The sequence below is a fragment of the Taeniopygia guttata genome, chromosome 13, assembly GCF_048771995.1.
Source record: "Taeniopygia guttata chromosome 13, bTaeGut7.mat, whole genome shotgun sequence".
Lineage (NCBI taxonomy): Eukaryota > Metazoa > Chordata > Aves > Passeriformes > Estrildidae > Taeniopygia > Taeniopygia guttata.
This window is the reverse complement of record NC_133038.1, coordinates 10,941,585-10,963,207: the sequence shown is the minus strand read 5'-3', so window position 1 is coordinate 10,963,207 and position 21,623 is coordinate 10,941,585. Positions and strand designations below refer to the sequence as shown.

General features: G+C 42.7%; 2 protein-coding genes across 4 annotated transcripts; one reads left to right on the top strand and one right to left on the bottom strand.

The window, feature by feature from the left end:
- Nucleotides 1–5,530: 5,530 nt before the first annotated feature.
- On the bottom strand, nt 5,531–9,771 carry PTTG1 (PTTG1 regulator of sister chromatid separation, securin). Its single transcript, XM_030283793.4, has 6 exons — nt 9,655–9,771; nt 8,848–8,950; nt 8,407–8,585; nt 7,513–7,591; nt 6,625–6,774; nt 5,531–5,682 (listed from the first exon to the last, which is right to left on the bottom strand). The coding sequence occupies exons 2-6, from the start codon at nt 8,927–8,929 to the stop codon at nt 5,603–5,605; spliced, it is 570 nt and encodes a 189-aa protein (XP_030139653.4). The 5' UTR covers nt 8,930–8,950; nt 9,655–9,771; the 3' UTR covers nt 5,531–5,602.
- Nucleotides 9,770–20,931, top strand: SLU7 (SLU7 homolog, splicing factor). 3 transcript variants are annotated; one of them, XM_030283789.4, is made up of 16 exons: nt 9,770–9,890; nt 10,591–10,767; nt 11,362–11,515; nt 12,111–12,191; nt 12,739–12,903; nt 13,049–13,114; nt 14,479–14,526; nt 15,021–15,152; nt 15,433–15,530; nt 16,817–16,884; nt 17,085–17,224; nt 17,986–18,147; nt 18,573–18,677; nt 18,859–18,933; nt 19,165–19,269; nt 19,773–20,931. In XM_030283789.4, the coding sequence occupies exons 2-16, from the start codon at nt 10,604–10,606 to the stop codon at nt 19,950–19,952; spliced, it is 1,743 nt and encodes a 580-aa protein (XP_030139649.2). In that variant the 5' UTR covers nt 9,770–9,890; nt 10,591–10,603; the 3' UTR covers nt 19,953–20,931. The 3 variants fall into 3 exon arrangements, with proteins under 3 accessions (XP_030139649.2, XP_030139652.2, XP_030139651.2); XM_030283791.4 differs by lacking the exon at nt 9,770–9,890 and adding an exon at nt 10,357–10,467; XM_030283792.4 differs by lacking the exon at nt 14,479–14,526.
- Nucleotides 20,932–21,623: the final 692 nt, after the last annotated feature.

The window sequence follows — 21,623 nt, the reverse complement described above, 5'->3', positions numbered from 1 at the left end:
GCAGCCCCTTCCACCACAGCCAGCCAGGCACAGCCAGAGCCAGGCACAGACAGAGCCGGGCACAGCCAGAGCCAGAGCGAGCTGGGAGCAGAATGCACCAGCAGGGCAGGAACAGCGAGGAAGAGACCCCTCTTCTCCAACCACAGCCCAATGCCAGGAAGATTATATCCATCCAGAGGAGTGTCTGCTAACCAGTCTTCCTTCTCCTTGCAGCCCTAAGCACCAAGCTGCCAGCCCATCCCCTCCCAGCCCTGCCCAGGCACACCAAGGCCTCCTGTGCAGCTGAAAGGAGTCCCCAGAACAGCTCAGCTGAGAGTGGGACTGCAAGTCCCCTCGAGCATCAGAAATCTGAATCCTGGCCTCTCACACACTCATTTAGGTACTTTCTGTTGGAAATAGAAACACCAGCACTTCCTCCTCAGCTGCCACCCCACTCTGCCCACGTTTCACATGAGACAGAATTGCTCTGGAAAGGGTCCCATCAGCCTCCACAGGATAAGGAGGCCAGGGAGCATCTTAGCTTAGGTGTAGAGAGGACTCCAGCTACTTGCCTAGAATCAGATGTTCATCAGAGAATTCATCTGCAGCAAACAGAAGAGCCATAAACCACCAGTGCCACCCCAGCTCAGCAGCACATTATGGCAGGAGTTCTGAGGATCTGCATTTTGGGGATAGCTACAAAAGAGGCCCCAGTCCTTTTTTAGGTGTACCTCCAGGCACAAAAATTACATCTAAAAATAGACCCTAGGTAGAGAAGTCACACAGGCAGAGTTAAAAATGAAATTCTATATACTGGACAGCATTCCCCATCACATAAAAATGCTGCACTCCTGGATGCAATGGCAAGAACAACATTTGGGCTTTAAGCCCGGACAGTCACACAAGCACTGAAGCCCTACATGGATAACAAATCCCCACCAACTTTTGCAAATGCCTAAACTGGGTAGAATTAAAGAATTAGCTGTTCCACAGGTGATGCATCTGGTTCCTATGTGTTGTCCTCTGTTTCAAACTTGTTGTTGAAGATATTAGGAGGACAAATGATGTTTTGCTCTCTGTATTAATCAGAAAACTAGGATGTTAATTCCAACTGAAAAAAAAAAATCTTGAGAAGGACAGACAGAATTGGCTGGGTTCCAGCACTAGAGAAGGCCCTTGCCTACCGAAGATAATAATCTGTAAAGCATCAAATCACTGTAGCAAAAGACTTAAGAATCACAGCATGGTCACACACATCATGTGGGGAAACCAAGACACAAATGAAGAATACTATGATCCTCAAAGCAACTAGATCTAAATGCAAAGCATTTCCAGATCCTTCCTGGTTTCAGAAGAATCTGAGAGTAAGGCATGGGAAGCTCTGCACAGAAGAAAACACCTCAGGAGAAAGTTTTTAATGCTTGAAAGAAGCTGTTGAGAACTTGTTATTTGAACAAAAAAAAAAAAAAAAAAAGGTGGAGCAAGACTGGGTAGAAGGTAAAAATCAAAATCCAGAACCTAGTTGCAACTTGCAAGTTTTGAATATCTTCCAGTGCAATAAACATTCTTAGAAAAGTGCTGTGCTGTTGGAATAAATTTTTCCACAGGAATGTTCCCATTCTCATTTTAATTTTGGCTTTTTTCTCTCACACATGCTTTGAGAGGCCAGTACACTCCTGGAACCAGGAAGCATTGCATTTACAAAATGAAGTTTTGTAAACTACTTTATATAGCAAGGGTTTTTTAAGTCAGCTTTGGGATTAGAAGTCTTGGTTTCATAATAAGGGGAGTGTTTAACTGACAATTTTAAATACCTTAAAAGAATGTATAAGCTACTTCACAAAATCCAGGAGAAGAAACACAATAGGCTATACTCCCAGCAAAGGAGCACACAGCTGCTAAAAACAGCTCTCAAAGGTTGTGTATTATTTAAGAAGGAATATGATGGACAAGGACAATACAATGCCTAAGCAGCCTCAGGAAGAAAACAGTACAGACAAAACTTTCAAGCTTGAGGAGAAGTTCAGAGAAAAGAGCTGTTTGCTACTGGTGTGTTTAGGTGAACAGAACTTGATACATTCCCTGAAAATAAGCAGAATCCATCAGAGAGAATCACAACTTATTTCTGCTGCCTGGACTTTTCATAAGGTACAGAAACCAAATTGTGGTTAATTGTATTTATAAAAGGAGGTTGCTATCATGCTGAACGAAGTGCAAAATCCTCTGAACTAATAAATCCAGCAGCACCTTATATTTGATTAAGAACAAGATGATAGGTTAGTTAAACGGCCTTTTGGGAAGGGGGACAGGCCACGGCACCCACTCGGGCGGGGAGCTGAGGTTTCCCAGGGCCCTGCAGCCGGGATTTCCCTGGGACAGTCCCGGGAACATCCCTCGCTGCAGGGCCAGGCACGCATCCGGGCCGTGTCTCTGCGGACAGCCCGGAGTGTACCGGAGAGGAAAGAAGGGGAAGATTTGCACTGCACACCCCCAGCTGCACTGACGGACGGCTCATCTCCTCTCCACCTTCCAAGTGCACATCCACACCGCAGCTGGGGAAAACACTCCGGGCAAAGTGAGTATTTCCAGGGATTTTTCCTAAAACCCACTCACATGCAGCAGATGGCTATTTACAGAAGACTAATACAGCATCTCGCTTAGACGTCGGAAGAAATCTGAGCAGCAGTGAACAGTAACAAACGCGGAAAGACCCCCTCTGTAGCTGGCAGCCATCGCCCTGGCCCCGCGCACAGGGAAAGGCTGCGTTCTGAGAAAGGCTCAGGCTTTGCCTTCCGGGAAGACAAGGCTGTGTATCAAGGAGGGCTCTGCGTCTCGCTGGGATCCGTGTTACACCCGGATTGCTGCGGCCCGGAAAGGGGCGACCTGATGCTGCAGCGCCCGCGGCTGCCAACGCCGCCCGGCGCCGCAGCTGCGCCCCGGCGGCAACCGCGGGTCTCCGGGGTCCCGGAGGGCACTGGGGGCTCCCCCTTGGCCCCGGCGGGGCTCTCCCGTTGTCCCCCGTGGGCACTATGGGGCTCTCCCGTTGTCCCCCGTGGGCACTATGGGGGTCCCCGTTGTCCCCCGTGTCCCCGGCCCCCGCAGCCGGGGCTCCCTCTCGCAGTCCCGCCTGCCACGACCTCGCCATCCCCCGCATCGCTCCCGCCACCTGCGGGTCCCAGGGCTCGGTACAAGCCGCTCCCTCCTAACGAGGGGGAAAGGCTCCAGGAAAGCAGCAGCAATACTGCTTAGGCTACACTCGCCCTGCAGAGACCTTGTGCATCAATAAACCAGAAATAGTGTGTTCTGGGGCACATTATCCGTTTTAAGAGCTGTGAAGTTTTGTGTGGATGAAGCCATGGGTTTTGTGTGGAAATTATGAGATTCATGGCTTTGCTAACCCTAGAGAGACCAATTGCCTCCTGGCTTCTCATTTCTTTTCTTTTTAAATAACTGAAGATAAAAAGTGCTTGGCTGACAGACTGCTCCCTGTAGCCGTGGGGTAAAGGCACTCTGAATTCCTTAGTGCCCACTCGTGTCCTCCATTTCCCATTAATGAGGCGATGAAGCCATCACAGCCACCTACACCGTGTGCAAGGTACCAAAGGCATGCAGCACCACAGCAGCGATTTCAGGCTGCAGGAGGAGAAGCTCTAACAAGGCTGTTACCATGGTGCCACCCACTGCCAGAACTCTGCACACAGGATGGATTATCTGCACTGAAATAACTTTACTCGGCCTGCTAAGAGATTGTTTTCATGTGCATCTCCAAATTTTTCTTACAAAAGTTGAGAAAAGGGCTCAAAGCGACTCTCACAGACAGAAGAGTTCCTTTGCAGAGTGATAACACAATGAAAAGGTCCCTACTCTGTGCATTTCATTACAGTCCTGAGCTCCCAACCATGTACCCATGAGGTCTACTAAAGGCTGCCACCACACAAGCATTCATTCTCATTACAGCCATGCATTTACAATCCCAAATATCTCAGATCTTTGCAGGAAGCATAAACTGATCAAGGAAGTAAACCCAAACATTAGAAGCAGTTTTTAGTAAGATCGCTGTTGTGGAGGAAAGTGCTCAAACAGCATTGTGAACTCAAGTTACTCAAGTCAATATTCTTTGCAATATCCCAAGAGAAAATAGAATTTAGTAAGTATAAAGAGCTGTCTGTGTTATAGCAACATTAAAGCAGCTAAGGATGTTGATTTTTTAGCCACCAGAAGTTAGTGCTAACACCTACCTGAAGCACTACAAAATTCCCGATGCTACTTCACGGTCAGCACTTCATGGGCTGACATCCAGCAGCTTTGAGGACACGCGTTTACATTTTCCAAAGAGGAGACAGAACCTTGTGAGTGGGAACTCTTGGAGTCATCAAGAGCAGGAAACTCCACCCACAGATGGAGTCTCACCACAGCTTTGTCCCAGAAAGTCTCAGGAATGTGCATTTCCCTTTAATCTCAGAGTGAAAAAGTAGATGAGGAAAATAAAAGCCAGCTGAAACAAGTGGAACTTTCTAATGAATGTTTATAAAATTAAGCTTTGTAAAAGCAAAAGCTTTGACCTACATTAGCCAGAAATCCTAATGACAGCAAAAAGCCTGAGATGAGGCTCACTGTAGCAAACAAATTTAATCCTACCACTACCTTCTTGTTTTCTACACCACAGCAGCACTGATCCCTGTGCAGACAGACCACCAATAGTCCCAAGCCAGACTCGCCCCATCTTTCTGCACACCCATTCCACCAGCCCCACAAATAACAAGTATTTAAGCTCCAAGATTAAAGTCTATGAGTACCAAGAGGCCTGTGAATCTGAAATTATTTATCACCTTTCTAAACATTACACACATGTGGACATGGCACAAAAGTCTCATTTGATTGTACAAAGAGATCTAGGTTCTTGATCACAGTGAACATTTCAAAGTAACAAAAAAAGATCTCATTTCACCCTGGTAAACTTCCATAACACATATGGAGTACTAGTGTCTCTCTCCCAGTGAGGTGTCTGTTTGTATGTATAAAAAGCTACTACCTAAATTTATGTCGTCATATCCATACTGTGTCTCACACCACTGCTCCAGAGCCTCACATACCAATGTGTTTTTACCTGTGTGGCTGCCCACCAAGAGCCCATGTGATGGCACTGTGTAACCACCTGCAGCACCTCAGTTACAATTTCTGTAATAAGTACTCTACAACTGCCTAAGAACCCAACATACACCACCTTAGCCACAGTGAAGAGCAAACAAGTTCAAAGGGAAAATGCCAGAAGAATACCAGCTCTAGTGCTTACTTTACACTAGATACACAAATTGGCTCAAACCCTTGCATGTTTAATGAAGTTAGGCAGTGAGGTCAGAAGGATTTCAACCTGTCACACAATCCAACCAGCAGATACCAACTCCTAGATATGGGTGACAACAGCACATCATAGCCTTGCTTAGGAGCTTATCCAGGCCCTGCTTTAGCTGCTTGTCAGATAACCTCCTCCTCAAAGCTCTGTTTTGCTACCTACGTCCTGGGATTACTGAAAAAGAAGTACAATAGCACATAGGTTAAACTAGCTTTTATTGAAATACAGAACTGTATGAAATTGGACCTAAAAAAAGCTTCAGTGCACACATTAAACATTGTAATTTGGAGGTGGCATGTCAATGATCTCATCCAGGGTAGCAAGGAAGTCAGCAGTTGATTGTAGCAAGTCTGAAAGTTAGAAATAAATCGAATCAGTTTCTCAAACCCAGAATGCACACAAACATAAGCTAGCTCCCAGCAGCTCAGCATAAACCTCTTGAATAAGCAAGGGAAATATTGCTTAATTGTATAAGCCAATGCCACCTAAGTGATCAGTTTGCAAAGCACCACCAGAGACTGCTCAATGCATTGCTTTTCACTAGGTAATTTTCTTCACAGTGGCTGGTGTGGGCTGTGTTTTGCATTGTGCTGGAAGCAGTGTTGGTAACTCAGGGATGGTTTAGCTGTGAGAGCACTGCTCAGCAATAGAGTCAAGGCCTTTTCTGCTCCTCACCCCACCAGTGAGGAGGAGGCTGTGAGTGCTCAAGCATCTGGAAGGGAGCACACCCAGAACAGCTGACCCCAAGGGGCCCAGGGGATATCCCAGACCATATGGTGTCATGCTCAGCAGACAAAGCTGGGGGAAGACAAGACACTTGGAGTTAAGGCACTTGTTTTCCCAAGCTTCATCACATGATAAAGCCCTGTTGTTGTGAGCATGCTGAACTCCTGCTTGCTAATGGGAACTGAATTAATTTCTTGTCTTGCTTTTCTTAAATGCATGGCTTTTGCCTCAGTTATCAAAACTACTTTTATTTCAAAGCATGAGTTTTTTCATACTTTCTGTTCTGATTTCTTCCCCATCCCACAGCAGGGGAGAAAGCTGCGTGGTGCTTGGTTGCAGCTGGGTTAAGCCATAAGTCAGTGACACCACTCTGAGACGACTGCCTCAGCTGGCAGCGTTGGCCAGGGACACTGAGCTTGACCACACAGCAGAAGCTGTTGGATACTGCTGCTCTGCTCTGGTTGTTCAGACAGCAGCAGCAATTCACTGCTGTGGCAAACTGGCTTTTTGCCCCAATCACTGATGAGCATTGTGTGTACTGAAAATCATGCAAAGTTTCCACTTACTGGATTCCCATGAAATCTCTTCAATCTTCGCTGGTGAAGAAGCCATGTTCACACATCTGTCATATGTCCTTTCAAACACCATGAGGGGGACACCACACAGGTTGATATTGCTTAGTTTGTGCTCTTCAGGAAGATCAAAACTCTCAAAGTCTGTTTAAGAAAGACTGTTAAGTGTGCTGTAGCCTGGGAACTGCAAACTCTTCTAGACTAAATTAAATAGGAGCCCATCCAAAACAACACAGTCTCCTCTTATGGAATATTTACTTACAGTTACACCTTTCAGTTGTCCATGAAATCCCATACACCAACCCTGATAAAAACACTAGACTGCCTAATAGAACTGCCAATGGAAAGCAGTAACTTCAGCAAACAAAGCATGTATGTTTCATCTTTGGCACAGTGGTTTTCACACACATCCACATGAAGAGGAAAGCTTTAAGGACACTTTGAAGGACTGAGAAATCTGAAATGGGATGACCTAAGAACAGCTTTAGAAGTTTCATCTTCAACTATTATATCCTAGAGCAGTAGGAATCTCTTCAATTACAAATCTTGGTAGACTTTTCTGTAATCCTTTGAATATTCTATTACTAATTATCTACTAGTCACTATTTAATGAACTAAGCTATTACATGGTTATTTGGAACTTGTTTCCTGTCACCACAATAAGAGACTCAGAGTAATATCTGAGGCAGAGCCATTACTGTTAGAAATACCAGCTCATTCCTGTTAAAGCATTTCAGAAGCAGCAAGCACCCTCATGTTCCAGAAAGGTCTCAGGAGAAATGCAATGCTGGCTTGCGTGCCACAGTAGCTTGGACAAATTCTTACAACGCCACAACTCAAGAAAGCCTTCTTGTTAATTTTAATTACATCAATAGCTCTTACCTTGAGGATCCAAAGGAAACATATTTTCTATTTCTGGCCAATCTTCTTCAACCACTGTATGGCAGCTTTCTAATCCAGTCTTTTTGTTCGTCATAAAAAGAGGAAGTAACAATTTGAGCTACTGTAGAATATTTGTAGTGGCTTTCTTATGCTATTCAGGTCTACAGACAATATACCTGCCATACTTTTCTCAGTCAGGCCTAAATTCTAATGCCTTCAACACAAATAAGATGGGCAAACATTTCAGCTGAGTTTATGCAGAGCAGTACTATATGTGGTGGTAAGAGAGGACTGCCCTAGGACAGGTAACTCTTAAGATGTTGATAAGACATTAACTCAGACTATTTTCTCTAGAACCATCTACACAGATGCCCTGCTTTTAAGCTGGAGAGAGTTATTTTTCCTCCTAGCAATTCTTATGAACCATGTTTTGGATTCATGATGAAAACTGCTCTTTCAGCTATTGCCAGGCAGTGTTTGCACAGTCCAGGCCTTCTCTGCTTCTCACAGCCCCAGCAGTGAGGAGGCTGGGGGTGCACAGCCAGGACAGGACAGCTGACCCCAGCTGCCCAGAGGGATGCCCCACACTGCATGGCATCTCAGCAAGGAGAAAAGGTGGGAAAGCAGGAGTGCCACTGCTCTGGGTCTGGCAAGGCATTAGTCAGCTGGGGGCAAGGAATTTGTTTTGTTTCTCTTTAAGATTTTTAATTATTAAATTGACTTAGCTTTAGTCTATTATTTTTCTCACATTCACCCTTCCAAGTCTCACCCCCTAGCCAATAAAAAGGGATTAAGGGAACATCTGTGTGGTGCTTAATTACGTTAGAATTAAGCCTCAACAGCAAGTAAATTATGGGTTTCCCCTCCTCCCCAGCATAAGTGTGTTGTACTCACTTTGTTCACAGTGCAAGGCTGATTTTTCCATTTTAACTTATCCGTCTTGCTCGTGACTACTTCAGTTTTATTCACATTTCCAAGAGCCTTTCTGACAGAGCGAGATGCGACTGGAGAAGTACTGATTGCTTTTTTAGGAAGTGGAGTGTTAACTTGTGTTCTTTCAGCTAAGGCTTTTGCTGGAATGGGGGGAAAAAGGAAAAAAAGCAAACATCAGCAACCTAAAGCTTGGCAAAGTAGCTGTCATGGAAATCATGGAAAGCCACACTTATGACAAAAGCACAGAGTTATCTTCAATTTTATACCAACCGATGAGCTCAGAAGAATTGATCAGGTAAGTGGATTTATGAATAGGAAACTATTACCATTAAAAGCAGTGACTAACAAACTGATTTATGCCCTTCACTTGATCCCTACTGGCTCAGGGCAGCAAATACGCACAAGATCCTGAAGGGAGCTTCAGCTGACTCTTGGGAGCATGAAGTTCACTATTCTCCTGATCAACAAAGATCAGAGTTGCCATCTTCAGATTGATGAGACTACCCTGCAGAGGAAAAAGGGAAAGCACTTTTGTTATTTGTCTCATCATACCACATTTTTAAAGCAAGCTATCACAGAGCTATCACATACTAATCTCTAGACAAGGGGAACAAACCCCTACTTCCCACCGTTATACAGCAGTTCAGCTAAGGACCCTCAGGTTTGAAGGCACTGTTAGGGCTCATCACTGCCATTACCCAGGTGAACAAGCAATTCCTCATTAAAGAGGTCTGCAAGAAAACTCAGCCACAGTTAGTGAGGCTGGAAAATATCTCTGAATAATCGAGTCCAGCCTAAATACCCCATGTAACTGGGTGCCACATCCAGCTTTTCCTTAAACACCTCCAGGGACAATGACTGCACCACCTCCCCTGGCAGCCCTTTCTAATGTCTAACCACCCGTTCCAGGAATTCTTCCTCATGGCCAGCTTAATTCCCCCACAGACACTTTGATGCCATTTCTTTTTGTCCTGTTGCTGGATCCCCACCTGGCTACAACCTGTTTTCAGGTGATTGTAGCAAGCGATAAAGCCGCTCCTAAGCCTTTTCTCCACCAGGTGAGCACGCCCCCAGCAACTCCAAAATCACGCCTGCGCTCCAAACCCTTCCCCAGCTTTACTGCCTTTCTCTGTGCGGAACTCTTTCCCTTTGTACAGCCTGGAGAGCAAAGCAAGATTCACAGTCCCTACGCCCGAAGCCCGAGCTCACCTCACCAAGCAGCAGTACAGGCAAAACACACAGCCGCGGCACCTCAGTCAGAGCGCCCTCACGGCCAACGGCGCCGCCTTTTAAACCGGCCCGCAGCCGCCCATTGGCCGCTTCGACCCACGCGCGGCAGCCGATTGGCTGCGCGCGCGAGTTCCTGGGCGGGCACGGGGAGGTGGCTCCGCCCCGGAAGTGAGCGAAGCCGCGGGGCATTGTGGGACGGCAGTGCGGCCTGGCAGGTAAACAGGGCCGGGGGACCGGGACCGGGATCGGGAAACGAGATTGGGAACGGGAGCGGGAGCGGGATAGGGATAGGGAACCGAGATTGGGAACGGGACCGGGATCGGGAACCGAGATTGGGAACGGGACCGCGACCGGGATAGGGAACCGAGATTGGGAACGGGATCGGGACCGGGACCGGGACCGGGACTCGAGATTGGGAAAGGGACCGGGACCCGGACTCGAGATTGGGAAGGGACCGGGACCCGGAATCGAGATTGGGAAAGGGACCGGGACCCGGAATCGAGATTGGGAAAGGGACCGGGACCCGGAATCGAGATTGGGAAAGGGACCGGGACCCGGAATCGAGATTGGGAAAGGGACCGGGACCCGGAATCGAGATTGGGAAAGGGACCGGGACCCGGACCCTGGGAGCGCGGCTCGGGGGCTCCGAGCGAGCGCTGCCGGCCCGGGCCTGGCGCCGCTGTCCCCGGTCGTTCTCTCGCGTCCCTACCGGGGTAGGGCAGGCCCGGGTCCCGGGTTAGCAGTGAGGTAATTCTGTGTTTTCTGCAGTGGGGCTCATTTTCCAGCACAGAGGTATGTCAGAAATGCATAATTCGGGTTAGCTCATTTCCGTGACACAAAATGGCGTTGAAGAGCTGTGGTGCCAGAGGGTATTGATGAGTAACGCTTTTCTTTTGTCTTTTTTTTTCTGCTAAGGAAAAAAGCCAAAATGGTCTCAGGTGCGGTAGCGAACGCCCCTCCTGCAGGGGGGGCAACCGATGTGAGCCTGGAGGAGCCAAAGAAGATGACAAGGGAAGATTGGAGGAAAAAGAAAGAATTAGAAGAACAGAGAAAACTGGGGAATGCACCTGCTGAAGTGGATGAAGAAGGAAAGTATGTTTTGCTAAAGCTGTGCTTATTGTAAAGCTGCTGAGGAAAAATCTCTTTTCTTCTTGTGGTTACAGAGCAATTGTGAGGGTGACACGTGATTTCAGTGTGAGGTCCTGTAGAATTTTAATATTCCTTTGTATTTTAATATTCCAGTAATCAGATTTTTTATAGAAAAATGTAGGTTCAATGTTTATTTTCTGTCAGCTGCTGACAGTTCTACTAAAAAGTCCCATCCATGAAGGCAATAGCATGGGATATTTCAAAAGTGAGCAAGACATAGCACAGGAGTCTTTTACAGTGTAGCTCATCTGTTGCCTCTCCCTTGTTTTTGCAGGGCTTGTTGCTGCTTTTTTTTTTTTTGCTCAGTAACACTACACAGAATAAGCCATTTGATTTGGAGTTGGGAGTTTAGGTGAATTCAGTGGCAACAAAGCCTCAAAGTCTATGTTTATCAAACTGAGAATTTATTTTGTAGTGCTTTGTACCAACTTCATTATTTATTATCACTTGAGCTTTAATGTGAATGTTGTTCGTTAGAATGAGTTGTTTTGGGCTTTTTCCCTATGCCACGTGTTCACTGCACAACATCTTTTGCAGAGATATCAACCCTCATATTCCTCAGTACATCTCCTCGGTGCCATGGTACATAGATCCTTCCAAGAGACCCACACTGAAGCATCAGAGACCTCAGCCAGAGAAGCAGAAGCAGTATAACTCCTCTGGAGATTGGTACAAACGAGGCGTTCAGGAGGTATGTATTGTAAATGTAGGCGAACTTAATGGGAAGAAATTACAATGTTTGACTTAATTTAGAAGGCTGAATTATTTCTTTATTATAACTATGCTAAAATACATTAATATACTATATAACAGGAGGATATTAAAACTCCATGCTACTTCTTCTGACTTTATTTCTAACTCCTACACAACTTGTGACTCTCTCTTGAGAGTTTAGACACAGGTGGGTTGGATTGACCATCCTCACTAGAATTTAATTAAGCACTCACTCTACGTAAATAATTCTCTAATCACATTTTACATAGGAAAAATAAGAAGCAGAAAGAGAAATTATTTTCTCTTTCATTTCTCTCTGTACACCTCTATAAGAAATCCTAAGAGGGAGAGAAATGTACTTGCCACAGGTGTGCAAAGTGCTTCTCTCATGAAATACAGATTTGGGTGGATTACACGAGGAGATTCCTGGTTATGTGCTTCTGAGGGGGGGCAGGAGTTTTTATTCAGCAGGCAGAACAGCTGTTTGGGGTTTGGGGAGGGCACTCACTCCTGGAGTTGTTTTTGGGATCCCTTGTGAGCTGTCCCAGGGCTGACCCTGTGCTTGCCCCCAGCACGCCGTGGCCACGAGGTACCGCAAAGGAGCCTGCGAGAACTGCGGCGCCCTGACACACAAGAAGAAGGACTGCATGGAGGTAAAGCCACTCCTGGCCCTGTCTTATGGCTCTGAATGCCACGGGAATTTAATCTTTGTGAAATCAGCTGGCTGCAGATGAAATACTGGGTTTGGAAAAGCTGTTTTGAAAAAATGTTATGAGTAGTGAGAGATGGCCTAGAAATTTCTAAAGAAATGATTAATGAAAAGTGATAGAATTCAGTGTGTCATCCATCAATTCTGTTTGTAATAGGATCTGAAATAATAGGTGAAAATGTTATTTTCTTGTTAATTGCATTAACTCAGGTGCTATTGTGTCTGTCTTCCTGCTTCATCTCAGGTAGAAGCCACTCCCAGAAACTGTTTTAATTGCTTCCTTAATTGTAGAAAACAGAAACAAGAATTTATGGAGTTTGAAGTCAGTTGTGCTGCATAAACGTGCAGAACTACTTGCATTAGTTTACAGTCCACAGCCTTACAGTGCTGAATTTAGCTTGCTTTAGAGGAGCTTGATTGATAGTATTTTTAAAAGGATATGTGAGTGAGTAGCCTAAGAGACTGATATATCTTTTTTTTTTTTCTTTCAGAGGCCCAGGAAAGTTGGAGCAAAATACACAGGCATGAATATTGCCCCAGATGAACACGTGCAGCCTCAGCTGATGTTTGATTACGATGGGAAGCGAGACCGGTGGAATGGTTATAACCCAGAGGAGCACATGAAGATCGTAGAGGAGTACTCCAAGGTTGATTTGGTACGTAGGGGCTATGATTTACTGGGGAGAGAGTTAGTGTTTGGTGTGGCTGGGCTGGGAGGAGGGACACTTGTAATGTGTTCTGCTGATATTAGAGTGGTGCTAGGGAGAAATATTTAAATAAATGCATTTTTTTGCTGCACAGGCCAAACGTACACTGAAAGCCCAGAAGCTTCAGGAGGAGTTGGCATCAGGGAAGCTGGAGCAAGTGGTAAGTCAACTTAGGTAATATGTTTTTCCTTAGGCTGAATAAATATAAAAGAGATTATTTATGCTTTCTGACTCTTTTACTCTCTATACAGGGTCTGTTGTTGGGTTTTATACCCTCTAGTAATTTAAAAGTTTTCCTAACACACCAGCATGTTCTGTGTCACACTCAAGAACTTGAAGCATCTTCTTGAAGTGAGAATTGCTTTATGTTCCAATTACAGACAGAAATTCTGTGTGATTATTATTGTTGCTGAAATTATTGACATGGAATTTTGGGTCAGAAGAGCTTGTTTTCCATGTAGTAATGTTTTTCATATACCAGAATGCTCTTCTCCTATTTAAAGATTGCTACAGTCTGACTAGTACTGAGGTGATGACTGTGCATTGGTTTAGTAATGTTTAATATAAATTGGAACAGAAGATGTTTCCTTAAGAAAAAGCAAATTGGTTTAAGATAAAATCACTGCTCAGTCACTTATGAAATGGGGAAAAAGCCAGAGACTGCTACTGGTCAGAAATAGGTTTTTTAAAGCCTCCTTGCAGAGGCTGTGCTGTCCCTTCGTGGGCTGTCACTAGATGGCACAGCGAGCTCGATCTGCCACCCAGCCCAGACTGCAGTGCTTTTTACAGACCTCCCCAGCAGAAGATTCTTCCTCTTTTCATGCCCGTTCTATGAAGCAAACACTGTTGGCTTCTGTATACTTATTGCTTATAAAATGGAACTGTAAGAAGAAAAGTGTGTTTGAAATTTAAGAACTGCCTCTGAGAGAGAGGACTGAGACAGATTTGCATAGTCAGTGCTGGCCAGTTGCTGGTCTGTGTTCCAGGGCTCACAGTTCTTCCCATCTTTATTGCTGCGAGTATTGTTAAGTTAAAGACTAAGCAGGTTAAAAAATAAAATCTGGCTGTGTTTGTCAAACTTGAATTCTGCCTTTTGTGCTTAGTGTTCCTGTAAATCCTAACTAAATTTCTGAATACATATCTCCTTAATTCTTTTTTAAGCTTTTAGAGTTGCAGCTTGGTTATATTTACATGATGTGAGATGTTATAGTCTAAATCCTCAGTGTTCAAAGGTATGACAAGCTCTAAATAACAGCAACGGTTTTAGAATTTGCTGTTCTTTCAAAGAATTGGAAATTTTGTTGGGGATACAGTGAACAGTTCTCCAACGTGTGTCTGTCACAGAGACAGCTAAGAGCATTCTTCTAGAGTGTTATGTAGCAGTGTTTCTGCATTTGGGGCCAATGGTAAATTGTGTTTTGTATCCTGCATGAAGCTCTGCTTTGATTGCCCTTTGTGTCCCTGCCATCTTGCTTTTTTCCACTATCTTGTCTTCTCTGCTGATGTGCTCTTTGTTTGCTGCAGAACTCCCCAAGACACCAGTGGGGAGAAGAGGAATCAAATTCACAGACAGTAAGATGATTACCCACTGCATCACACCATGGGCAAAGAAAGAACCTGTAGTTAGTGGAACAGTAAAACAAGGGTGGCACAAGGGTTTGGATGTTGTGTCCATGCCACTGCCCACTTCTTGTTTTGGGCAGAGGTTGCTGGATTTCAGAAAGAAGCCTTTTAATTTCTTTGTGTTGTCAAACCTTAGAGATGCAAGCACATAAGTAGATTTTTACATGTGGTATATTTTGACCAAAATAACTGTGTTCTTAATATCACCATGGTTATGTTTTGATAAGTATTTCCATAGAAGGAAGTGAAAATTCTTTAACAAAAGTGCTTCTGAAGTGTTGAATGTTAGATTAGCCTGAGAGCACACTTAAGCCCAGGTAAACTGTGCCACCTTGTAACTACAGAGATTGCAGGATTTTAAGGAAACCACTGAAGTCAGGTTGTTGTGTATGTCTCCAGAGAGAAGGAACACTTTTAATTAGAAATCTTCCATTTCTCGTCAGGAAAGAGATCATAACAGTGAAGATGAAGATGAAGACAAGTATGCAGATGACATTGATATGCCTGGGCAGAACTTTGACTCAAAAAGACGCATCACAGTCCGAAATTTACGTATTCGGGAAGACATTGCCAAAGTGAGTAAAGAATTCTGTACAGATCATCTCTATTCCTGAGAGTTAATTTCAACAAATTAAACATTCAGTTATTAATTACTTTGTTTATGGGTTTAGAGTTTGGAAGTTAAGGTCTATTTTCAGTTCTGCTCCTGCCCATGTTATGACTTCTTCAAGGTCATCCTTTTGCATAGATAGAACTTCTTAAAAGATCTAAACTGGAGGATGCAAGAGTAACCTCAGTTCTTTCAAAATCATAAATATTAAGTCTCTTTTATGTTGTTGTTTTTTTTTTCTCTAGTACTTGAGGAATCTAGATCCAAACTCTGCTTATTATGATCCCAAAACAAGAGCAATGAGGGAGAACCCGTATGCCAACACGGGCAAGAATCCAGATGAGTAAGTTAAAATGAGGTCATGCTTGTATATCCGACAAAACTCTTAAAAATGTTGTTAATAATTTTATATTTTCTTTTACCTGTATGTCCTTTAGCTAATGAATTTGTAGTCAGTTACATATATACATATTACTAAGCCTAGAAAGAAACTGTTTTATTTAGGAACACATTTTGGTTTTGTGTATAAAAGTGGTATTTTTGTAATACCAACTGATCCTTAATCTTCAGAGACATGTGGACCATGGTTTAGTGTAATTATCTGTACAAGGGCTAGGGCACTGCTGCATGTAGAGGTGATGCTTGTAAACAATTATATTTATGTAAAATATTTCAGTAACCAAATCTTAAACTTTATCTCTTGTTTCTTGGTTCTGGATACTAGCATGGTGTGTTTGTGGTACCTAATATTTTAATTAGGAATAAGATCTCCTTGACACTTGGCTGTCTCCCTTAAACCCCAGGTCAGACACTTGACCTGTGTTGTGCTGGGAACATACAGAGCAAACAGGCTGTGAGTAAAACGTGTTCAGAGAGCAATAATTGGATTAGCTGGCTGCCTAAAATAGAATGGCAGTTCTTAAATGGTAGCAAATATTGTTCTTTCCACCTCTCCTTGCCCCCAGCTAGAGTAATGCCAGTCAATTGGGTTTTTTAGAGGTGGATACTTTTGCTTCTGTATCAAGTCATAATTTGACCGTTGTTGAATCTAAATTTCTGCCACAGCTTTGCAGACTAAATTTTTCAGAGTGGCTTTGGGAAGATGAAAGAGTGGGGGATTGGGTTGCAAGCATTTTTTGATCCTCAGTGTGTGTTTCACATGCTGACTGTGCATCTCAAGGGCTGTGCACAAGTGTCTCGCTTTCCTGAGAGCACTAAAGGATTCCCAGGCTTTCTTTAACTCAGCCAAATATGCTGGGTCTGGACTGAAGAGTCAGAAATCCAGAAGTGAGAATCACTGTGCTGGAATATCACAGACAGTTTGTGCATATTTATTATGTAACTAGGTCCAAGTTTAACTTTTAGTGCTTGGCATCTCAGACAGAGCTTCAGGGCTGTGTCATGTGTCCCCTGAACACAGACATCACAGTTTTTGAGTGGCTGCCTAATGCTTTCATGGCTTTACAGGGAGCACAGGTTTTTGTTTCATATATGGAGTTGAATGCACCTTCTCCTTCTGTTCTTAACTCCTTGTGCCCAAGAGAAATTTTATTTGCCTGTTGCACTTCTATGTTTGTATTTGAGAGGAAATCACATTACAAATGCTAAGAATTGTGTTCTTTTCTGCAGAGTTGGTTATGCAGGTGACAACTTCGTTCGCTACACAGGCGATACCATTTCAATGGCACAGACTCAGCGTAAGTGGGGTTTGGCTTTGGGGTTTTTTGAAGGAAATTGACTTAAAATACTTAACAAAGCTGCTTTCTTGCAAAAGAGAAATTAATAAATCTTTGTAGATGGAGGCCTTCTTTCAAATTGCTTCAGAATTAAAGAATGTAATTTGAATGTGTATGCCAGTCCTAGAGTAAGTATTGAATGGAACCTCTTGTGTCCACAGTGTTTGCCTGGGAGGCTTATGACAAAGGCTCTGAAGTTCATCTTCAAGCAGACCCTACAAAATTAGAACTCCTTTATAAATCTTTCAAAGTGAAAAAGGAAGATTTCAAGGCACAGCAGAAAGAAAGCATCCTAGAGAAGGTAATAGGCATTTGGGTTTATTTAATGGGAATTCTGTTGAGTTTGAAGTCTGGGTCTTGGGGAACAAGTAAGATTACTAACCCTATGTGAGAGGGCACCAGCTCTTCTCAGCAGCTTAGACTTAAAATATTCTTACATTTATTCACACTATCTCATCAATTGATGAATTTTATTTAGTACAGGGACCTTTGCAGGTCTGCTGGTATTTATATTCTTAGGAGCTCCTCCCTACACTATCAGAATTTCTTCACTGAAGAAATCTGAATTTCTTATTGATTCAAATTTTGGTACAGTCTTTTAGATAAATACTTACTTTATATTTCGCAACTTGATTCTTAGACAACTGAAAAATAACTAAATAATCCATTTTGATTCTAACTATGTCAACAATCAAGTTTGGAGGGGGACAGGAAGTATTGCTCTGGTTCTACTCAATCTGGTCTTTGGCTTGATATCTAAAGATTTTCTGCTTTGAGTGACAAGTATCACTGTTGTCATTCTCCAAGCATAAAACAAAACAAAAACAAACAAAACCACAACAAAAAAACATATGCACCTCAAAACCCCCACAAAACTGCACCAAAAGACACCACAGTGGCCATAGGAGGTTATGTATTTCTGTCTTAACTGTTCACTAGATTAAACCGTCTCTGTAACTTTCTTGACAAGGTACCAAATGTGTTGTTTTTGAAATTTTGCTTAACTATATAAAAGGTGTTTTTTTTCCAAAACTACTATTTGTCATTTCTATTTGCATTTAGTATGGAGGACAAGAACATTTAGATGCCCCCCCAGCTGAATTGCTGTTAGCCCAAACAGAAGATTATGTGGAGTATTCTAGGCATGGAACAGTCATCAAAGGACAGGAGAAAGCTATTGCTTGTTCTAAGTATGAAGAGGACGTGAAGATCAACAATCATACAGTAAGTCCTAGGTTGTGTTAAAATTTTTAAAAATTAAATACCATCCCATTGGAGGTGTATTAGGATGCAGTACAGTATAATTAATACACCAAATACATTCCTCCTGTCTCAATATGACACTCTCCCTTTTCTGTTAAGGAGAAACTTTAGATTGTCCTAGTTATGATGTGAATTTGAGGAGTTGCCATGGCACTCTTAAACTAAAGGAGAAGTTACTCTATTTGCCTTCCACTTTGAATATAAGTTGACCACATCCTGTTGTGATTCTGTTTTTTGACAGTGTACCTGTAAGGTTCACAGAAAATAGCAAAAGTATTTTTTTTAGCTTCCTTCTGGACTGTTTGAATAATTTACTTACCAGGATTTCAGGAGGAAATTTTATCCTGCCTCTTACAGGAGTAACTGTATGGTGTGTTCTCTTGCAGTGCATTTGGGGCTCATACTGGAAAGAAGGCAAGTGGGGTTACAAGTGCTGTCACTCCTTTGTCAAGTACTCCTACTGTACAGGAGAAGCTGGGAAAGAAATTGCTGTGAGTATTCTCTTCTTTATTCATGTGGAAAGAGCTAAAAAGCATTCATATTCTTACTTAAGGTTTAGACTCTAGCTTTTTGAGGGAGGTTGGATTTTTAGTGATTTGTGGGAATTTTTTTGTCCTTCCCCTTTCAGATGTGGTCAGTAACAGGGTACCCTTGTTCTTGTCTGTTGTATAGAACACAGAGGGAAGTTTAATGGAGGAGCAGCCTGAGGATGAAGAACACATGACAAAACCCAAAACACTGATGGAGGTAAGGTGTTTCCCTTTCTCAGGATGACTGATACTTCTCAACATTTTATCTACAAAATTCTGTAGAGTCTTAATCAGCCTGAAAATTACAAGACTGCATTATTGGAGCATTAACATCTCCATTGTAAACTGGGCTCTCCAATAGTATTAATAGAGGTTTGCATTTAGTTGTTTGGGCACGATTTATGTTGGCTAGTTGAAACTGAAGAGTACCTTGTTTCGCACCTTACAGATCCACCAAGAGAAACAGAAAGAGAAGAAAAAGAAGAAGCACAAGAAGAGCTCAAATTCCGACAGCGAGGGTGAAGAGAAAAAGAAGCAAGAAAAGCTAAAAAAGGTGCACTATAATCTTCAGTGGCTTTGTGGCAAGAGGAGCATGACATATTTTACAGCATCAGTTTTATGAAGTTGTAGTTCTTGGTGATATACCATTGGGTGGTTTGATGCTAATTTTGAGCTAACTAAATAGGCTACAAATGCAACTTCTTTTTCAGTAGCAACAGTAGTAGTTTGAGGAATGAGACAGCACATAGCATTTAAAAATTGAAACCCCAAACATAACAAATAACAAACAATTCATTTGTACTTGCTAGATTGCGATCATGTTTTAGGTAAATCCTGCGAGTTTCTTACTTGATTTTGACATTTGGAAAGAGATTATAGTGTCTTGTTTGCTAAACAGCATTTTACCATCATTTTATGTTAAACACTAAAAATGAGCATTAAGTGAAATGTACTGAGGGTGGGCCAGACAGATGTGCATTGCTTATCCCACCCTGTTGGGGGCTTTTTGTCTAAGTTTCACTGCAGAATTTTTGATTGCCTTTGCTCTCATTTCAGGCTCTAAATGCTGAAGAGGCTCGACTTCTCCACATCAAAGAAATCATGCAGTTAGATGAGAGGAAGAGACCATACAACAGCCAGTATGAAGCCAGGGAGCCAACAGAAGAGGAGATGGAGGCCTACAGAATGAAAAGACAGAGACCTGATGACCCCATGGCCTCTTTTCTGGGGCAGTAGTCACAGGAGGCATCATTCCAGGACACAAGGCTTTTTCCACAGTTGTTTACAACTCTCTAGGCACTTGATTCTCTTGCACATGTCTAAAATGGCAGATTTTTCATTCTTTGCAAAAAGCAAGAATGTGCTTTCTGAATAAATGTGTGAAAGCTTTCAGTAGACATGAGCAGTCTAGTACTTACTGGAGCTTTGTAAATGTGTGTGTATGTATACAAATATAGGAACATATATACACACACATATATGTAATATATGTATAGATAAAATGCATACATCTACTCTGTAAGTTCTTAAAAGAGATCTAACTGAAGTCCTAGGTTTATTTGCCCAACTAGTATGTATATATATATGTTTGACCAACTAATGCATAAAGTTGTGATGCAGTAAAACTGACTAGTCAGAAGAAATGGTCAGCAGGTGTCAATATAGAACAAAAACTATTGACAAAAAAATTGGCACAACTACTAGAGCTTCTTGTAAATCCTGTATCATGACTGTAAAAGAATACATAGTTTCCTTATTACTTTGCAGTAAGTACTTTGGAAATGTATAAGTTAATTGATAAAGATCTTAAGTGCTGTCTAGCCTTTTAAATGCAAGGGTTAGGAGAAGCTGACTGTAGAGTTTTTGAATTCCAATTGTTTCTTCAGATGTATTTCCACAGAAATTTCAGTTGCAAAGATCCGAGTTCTTTGGTTTCCTTTTGATAACAGGATCCTGTTACATGGTGTGACACCAAGTGTCAGGCCCTGATCCTGTGTGAGAACGTGAAGCAGCATCTGCTTTAGTTTGGCAATGTTAGTCCGTCCTTAAACTGAGAGTTTCCCCTTTTAACTAATTAAAAGCTGAACTGGGTGAAAAATTGCACAGCATGACTTTAGAGTTGGAAGGTTTGGGAATTACTTCTATTGAAACTTAAAACTGTCTTTCCAAGGAAAAACTGCTCTTTTTCACAAATAATTACATACAGAAAACATACTGTGAGTGTCCTGTGTGTGATTTCACAGACTGAGGACTGAATGTTTTGATTTGGCACACGTAGCTAACGATGGCAATTCTGCACTGGTCTGCAATGGAGTTCTGTATTAATATGATATGTGATACTCTCTTTGGTGTTCAAAATTTTAAGTATTTACTGTGTGTCAGGTCCTCTGCCACACAGTAAAAGCAAACTGTCTGAATTACCTGATTGGAGCTGAGGTGCTCTTCTCAGGGCTGTAGCACCCGAGGTTGTGCCAGCATGCCCTGCAACTCCTTTTGGCTTGGTCAGTGCCAAGTTCAGTCTGAGGGAAGAGGAGCTGTCAGGAGAGTTCCTTGAGCTGTTTACATACCTTTCTCAAAGCTGCAGTTTAGTCTAAAAGTTAAATTTGAAAGATTTAATTCTTTATAAAGGAGGTAATTCAGAAATAACACAGGAAATAACACAAAGGAAATTTCAAGACTAACTTTGTAAGCTGTGAATTGACTGCATGGAAACTTAAATACCTCAAGTCTCTACTGAATTTATATTAAGTGATTGTTCAGGGATTAAAATTCAGTTCAGGGATTAAAATTCAGTTCTACATTTAGGATACTTAGATTTAACCAATGAGTCAATCAAAAGCACTTGGGGCAATAGTTGATCCTTGCCACATCTTTAGTCTGGACTGTAAAGGAAGTGAGCTCTTTTAA

Coding starts and splice junctions, on each gene's coding strand:
- PTTG1 (XM_030283793.4), bottom strand. CDS start 8,929: ATGGCAACTCTGATCTTTGTTGATCAGGAGAATAGTGAACTTCATGCT. Junction 8,586..8,847: donor GAAGCTCCCTTCAGGATCTT/GTGCGTATTTGC, acceptor CCCCCATTCCAG/CAAAAGCCTTAGCTGAAAGA. Junction 6,775..7,512: donor GTTTCCTTTGGATCCTCAAG/GTAAGAGCTATT, acceptor TTTCTTAAACAG/ACTTTGAGAGTTTTGATCTT.
- SLU7 (XM_030283789.4), top strand. CDS start 10,604: ATGGTCTCAGGTGCGGTAGCGAACGCCCCTCCTGCAGGGGGGGCAACC. Junction 15,531..16,816: donor ACGGGCAAGAATCCAGATGA/GTAAGTTAAAAT, acceptor TCTTTTCTGCAG/AGTTGGTTATGCAGGTGACA. Junction 17,225..17,985: donor AAGAAAGCATCCTAGAGAAG/GTAATAGGCATT, acceptor ATTTGCATTTAG/TATGGAGGACAAGAACATTT.